This window comes from Euphorbia lathyris, chromosome 9 (assembly GCF_963576675.1).
Source record: "Euphorbia lathyris chromosome 9, ddEupLath1.1, whole genome shotgun sequence".
Taxonomy (NCBI): Eukaryota; Viridiplantae; Streptophyta; class Magnoliopsida; order Malpighiales; family Euphorbiaceae; genus Euphorbia; species Euphorbia lathyris.
Window position 1 is genome coordinate 41,776,536 of NC_088918.1, and position 6,071 is coordinate 41,782,606.

Sequence of the window (6,071 nt, forward strand, 5' to 3'; positions counted from 1 at the left end):
TGACAATGAAAATGTACCAAATGTATTAAATGTTGATGATGCTGACATTGATGAGCACTTAGTCCCTTCTTTGGATATTCATGATCCAAAAAACTGGGGTAATCTCAACAATAAAGCGAGGGATATATTAGTTGAAAAGGGGCCTATAAGGGATTTGAATCTTACATTTCCTTTAGATAATCTTTCTAGGCATTTTTCATATGCTTATTATTTTCGAAAGTTGAGTAATGGAGAGAATAATGATAGAAAATGGTTAATTTACTCAAAACTTGCAAATAAAGTATATTGTTTTTGTTGCAAATTATTCACATCTCAAAACAACAAGAGTCTTTTAGCAAATGATTGAGTGGATGATTGGAAGCATCTTAGTGAGAGACTCAAACAACATGAGAATAGTTTTGAGCATATGACTAATATGAGTAATTGGACTGAAGCAAGAGTAAGATTAAAAAATAATCAAGGCATTGATAAAGATTTGCAAATAGGAATTTCAAAAGAAAAAGAACGTTGGAGACAAGTTTTGGTTAGAATAGTTTCTGTGGTAAAATGTCTAGCGAAACATAATTTAGCTTTTCGTGGATCATGTGCGAAACTTTATGAGAATAGTAATGGTAATTTTTTGGGTTTAATTGAAATGATTGCTGAATTTGATTTGGTTATGCAAGATCATGTTAGACGTATCAAAAACCAAGAAATTCACTATCATTATCTTGGTCCAAAAATTCAAAATGAATTGATTTCTCTTTTAGCCCATACTGTTAGAACTTCTATGCTAAAAATCATTAAGGATGCAAAATATTTTTCTATAATTCTTGATTGTACCCCGGATATAAGCCATCAAGAACAAATGACTTTGATAGTACGATGTGTGAATATGTCGAGTGACAAAATTAAAATAGAGGAGTTTTTTTTAGAGTTCTTAAAAGTGGATGATACATCTGGATTAGGACTTTTTAATGAATTGTTAAATGTATGCAAGTCTCTTGATTTAGATATTGATAATGTTAGAGGGCAAGGTTATGAAAATGGTTCTAATATGAAAGGAAAACATCAAGGGGTGCAAAAGAGATTGCTTGAAATAAATTCGAGGGCTTTATATATGTCATGTGCGTGTCACAGTCTTAATCTTACTCTAGCTGATATGGCACATTCATGTGTTAATGCTATTTCATTTTTTGGAATTGTGCAGCGTTTGTACTCATTATTTGCTAATTCTACCAAAAGGTGGAAAATTTTAGTTGATAATGTTCCGGGATTAACAATGAAATCTTTGTGTAATACTCGATGGGAAAGTCGAATTAAAAGTGTTAAAGCGATAAGATTTCAAGCACCTCAAATAAGATTAGCTTTGTTGGAATTGTATAATAGTTGTGATGATGCCAAGTCAAAAAGTGAAGCCGAAAGTTTAGCTAATTCTCTTGGAAGTTTTAAATTTTACTTAGCATGGTTATTTGGTATGAAATTTTATTTGCTATAAATATGGTGAGTAAAAAGCTACAATCTAAATCCATGTGCATTGATATTACAATGAAGGAAGTAGAAGGTGTAATTTTATACTTCGAAAAATATAGAAATGAAGGGTTTGAATCTTGTATGAATATTGCCAAATCCCTTGCACTTGATATGAATATAGAGCCAACACTTCCAACAAAGCGTCGTGTTTTTAGGAAAAAACAATTTGACGAGAATGATAATGATGACATAATACAATCAGTAGAGGAATCCTTTAGAATTAATTATTTTTTTATTGTCGTTGATATGGCAAGAGAATCTTTAAAAGATAGATTTGATCAATTAGAGATATTTGAAGGTATTTTTGGATTCTTATTTGATTCAAAAAGGTTGAAATCATTGGATAATGATGAATTAAGAAAATCTTGCATAAATTTTAAGACTACATTTTCTTATAATGATTTTTCGGATGTTGATGCAGATGATTTTTTTTCAGAAATGAAAGTATTACAAATGACTTTACCAAATGAGTTGATGTCAGCAATTGAAATTCTGGAGTTTGTGAAAGCATCAGATTGTTATCCAAATATTTCAATTGCTTTTCGAATCCTCTTAACTATGCCAGTGACTGTTGCATCTGCTGAAAGAAGTTTTTCGAAGTTAAAATTATTGAAAAACTATATGAGATCATCAATGTTACAAGAAAGGTTGAATGGTCTAGCCATTTTATGTATTGAGAGAAATATGTTAGAACATATTGATATAGACACCGTTATTAGTGATTTTGCATCTAGAAATGCTCGTAGACAATATTTCGTATAAGCAACATGGTACTTAAAGCAATTTTTTATATATATAATTGACTTTTTTTGCTTTATTTTGTACTTGCACTTATTTATTAGGGCCCCTTTCGGTACTTCGCCCCTAGGCCACCGAAATCTCAGGATCGGCCCTGGCCTACAATTCTGAATGCTGACCTATCAATGACGAAAGAAGACCGTTTGAATTCAACGAATATGTCCGAATTCAAATCAGTGGAGCTTCAGAATTTGCTATAAAAGGACAAGTTCATCACTTGGATCCATTGCCGAAATACAAAAAAAAACACAGACAGAAAAGCAAATCTTCACAAGAGTGAAAATCCAAAAGAGAAGCTGTCTAATTAGAAAAAGCAAGTTCTTACACCAAAATCCAATCTCTGTGTAAAAGTCTAGAGTGAATTTGTATTCATCTAAAGTGTTCGTCATTTAGAAAGAACAATCTTGTATCAATTGAAAAGGTTGAGAGAGTGAACCTGAGTACTCGGTTTTAGTACTCAGCGGTAGAGAAAATCTGAGTGTTCGGTTATAACGCTCAGTAGGATTGAGTGGACGAATAGAGGACGGTACTCTTGCATACTCAATTGCTTTGTAAACGGTTTGTGCTCTACCTTTAAAGAGCTCAGTAGTGGATTGAAAAAGCCCGGAAGGATTCTGGGGACTAGACGTAGGCGGTGAGGCCGAACCAGGATAAGACTACTGAGTAATCTCTAACCCTTTCTCTTGATATATATGTATGTGTTGCTTGCTTAAATTACTCAGTATATAATTTTTATAAGCCGACGATGAGTAATTAGAGTGCTGAGTTGGAAGCTGACCTAAAGTGTTATTTCCCAACTCACAGTTTGAAACAGCTCTAGTCAGTGTCTGATTAAAGTTGTCTCACACTTCATTTAGCCTTGCTGACCTAAAGTTGAGTTAAATTATCAAACATTTAATTAAGTCAGCATAATTAAGCGAAAAAGTTATATTAGTTCCTAACCCCCCTTGGAACTAATCCTATTACATTACACGGGACCAACATGTACCAGTCTGGATATCCATGAAGCTTAAAGCAATTTTTCTTAACATGTTTATTCATCTTACAATGAGTACAAAATAGTTCATCTTTCTTTCTATTTGCTCCTTCCTTGTTACTCCTAACCATATTTGCAATTTCCACCTTATGAATTAGAGTTGTTACATTCTGTTTTTGCTTCTCTATCTTTTGGATATAGGAGTAAGCTTTGTTAACAGAAGGAATCGGCTCCATCATCAAGATCTAATCACGTGTAGCATCATACATGTCACTTAACCCCATTAAAAATTGCATGAGACGGGCAGCTTCAATCATCAGTGAAAATTTCTTGGCTTTGTCTACACAATTGCAGGTCGAGATTGGGTTTAATTCACCCAAATCTTCCCAAAGCTTCTTCATCTTAGTGAAATACAAGCAAATAGTCATATTTCCCTGAGTTAAAGAATTCAGTTCTTTCCCCAATTGATAAATCAAAGGCCCATTTGATTCGCCAAAACGCTGCTCAAGCTCTAACCTCTAGTAATTTTGACATACAAAAAAGACTGATAATTCTTTAGAAATAGAATTTATCAACCAAGATAACCCCGTGTAATCACATTTCTGCCACTTTTTATATGTGGGAGAGTGTTAACAGATGGTTGAAAATCATCTCAAAGAACAAAATCTAATTTATCCTTTGCCGATAGTCCAATTTTAACTGCTCTCGAATCCAAGAAAGGTAATTGGAGGTTGTAAGAGGAATGCTCACTAATGTGTTGCCAGGATTATCTGAATTCTGCAATTTCAGTGCATCAAGATCGGAAGAACATCGATCTTCATCTGCAGATTTTAAGTTCGAATTCTCCTCCTTCGCAACTTCTGGCTTGGGCCCATTATTTTGATGAGATATGATGATGGAATTCCATCAAAAGCCTAACGATAACTCGATCGAGAAGGATTATAGCGATCATCGAACTCATTTCGAAAATCTGAAATATCTTCATCATCATCAAGGTATCCATGACCATTCTTCAAGCTTCTTTGATTATGATTCTTCTTCGTCATCTTAAAACCTCTCAACTCAAGAATTTTAATGAGAAATTGAAGATGAATTCTATTATTGAATATAATCGGATGATTTGCAAGTGGATTGCAATCTGTTATTTATAACAGATACAACGGAAATGGAAAACTGTTCTTGTAACTAACTTTGTAACTGCAAGTTACTAAATCACTAGAGCAAAATGTGTTGTAACTAGTAAAACTGTAACTTTGAAACAATTAAACTTTACAACATTTATATATAAACATTAAGCAATTTCAATTATTTATATTTAAATGTAATACAGTTTATATTAAATCAAAAGATCAATTAGTTCTTAATACTTAAACTTTGGATGTTTAATGTTATTAATCTTCACTTGAAAGTAGAAGCAATGGAAAAGAAAAAACCTAATTATGCAAAATAAAGTGAGTGTATAAATTTTCCTTGATTGTTTGGTTACTAATATGACCAAAAATCAAAATTTCTAACATTATTGTTTTTCAGAGCAAAATTCAAATGACACATTCATTTTCCTAATTTATTTTCAATTCTTATCCATGCAAAAATTCAAAAATGAAAAACCAACAAAATTCACGACTTTATCAATTTTTCCATTCTTATGAGTACTTCTCATGTGGGGCTGTACAATTAGTAACCCACAAAGAATTTGGATTGCAACCCAACCCATCAAGAAAACAACTCATGAATTGCTTATTTGAAAGATGATTTCATCTAAATATCATAAATCATATTACATATTCCTACTTTGCCAAAAATAACAAAATATAACAACTAACATTCCCAAAAATTTCAACCTTTCAAAACTTTTAAGCACTATATAAATGATTAGAAGGAAATTAATATCATATTTCTTTCAAAACATAATTTTAGCTCTCTTTAGACTCTCGATGAATTGCAGAAAAACATCACATGCACCGATTTCAGTGTTTGATCTCTTTATTATGATAACAATATACATTTTTTTAGTCTATTCCGCCTTCGAATTCAAAGATTCGACAAAAAAATTAAACAAAATTTGGTTCAAACATATACTAGAAGAATCACAAATAAAAAGACTAAAAATTGGAAGAAATTGCAATTCTAATCCATCATAAAGATACTTGAAGAATTCAAATTCATCAATTACAAAATGATCGGAATTCTGATTCCAAGAAACTGCACATTGAAAAAATTATTAACAATAATGAAATAAATAATCTACAAATAGATCAAACGGAAGAAAAAATTAAAGTTTGATTCCATCTACAGGAATCAACAATGGCAATATAGTTTGATTTTACCTCCACTCTTTAATTAAAATCATGAATTTGTTTTCACTCCATGTACGGTGGCTCAAAAGAAATAAACAAAGTTTTTCCTTCTTTTTTTCCTTCTCGTATATATTTAAGGGAGGGGGTCAAAACTCTATGTAAAAATTTTTTAGACTAATGTTTGTAGCCAACAGCAAAAATACCCCTGACTTTTTTACCCCTAACATTTAAAATGGTGCAATTTTACCCCTAATGTTTGTAGTCAAGATGAATTTTACCTCTAACGTTGATAAATTGGATCGACACTATTATAACATACAATCATTTTTTTTTTATTTTGCACAAATTGCATATCAATTTGTTCTAAAAAAAGGATACAATGTTTTTTATAATTTAATAATAAAATTGGAGATTAATATTTATAAATTCGGTGATTTTTTTGATTTTTTTTGTCTAATTCGTACAAAAGACAGTATATTTTTAATATT

The 6,071-nt window shown here is 31.4% G+C and overlaps 1 protein-coding gene across 1 annotated transcript; it reads left to right on the top strand.

The window, feature by feature from the left end:
- The first annotated feature begins 415 nt into the window (after positions 1-415).
- Positions 416-2,274, top strand: LOC136207357 (uncharacterized). Its single transcript, XM_065998623.1, has 4 exons — positions 416-757; positions 980-1,144; positions 1,495-1,585; positions 1,916-2,274. Exons 1-4 carry the CDS (start codon positions 416-418, stop codon positions 2,272-2,274), a joined length of 957 nt encoding a protein of 318 aa, XP_065854695.1.
- The last annotated feature ends 3,797 nt before the right edge of the window (positions 2,275-6,071 follow it).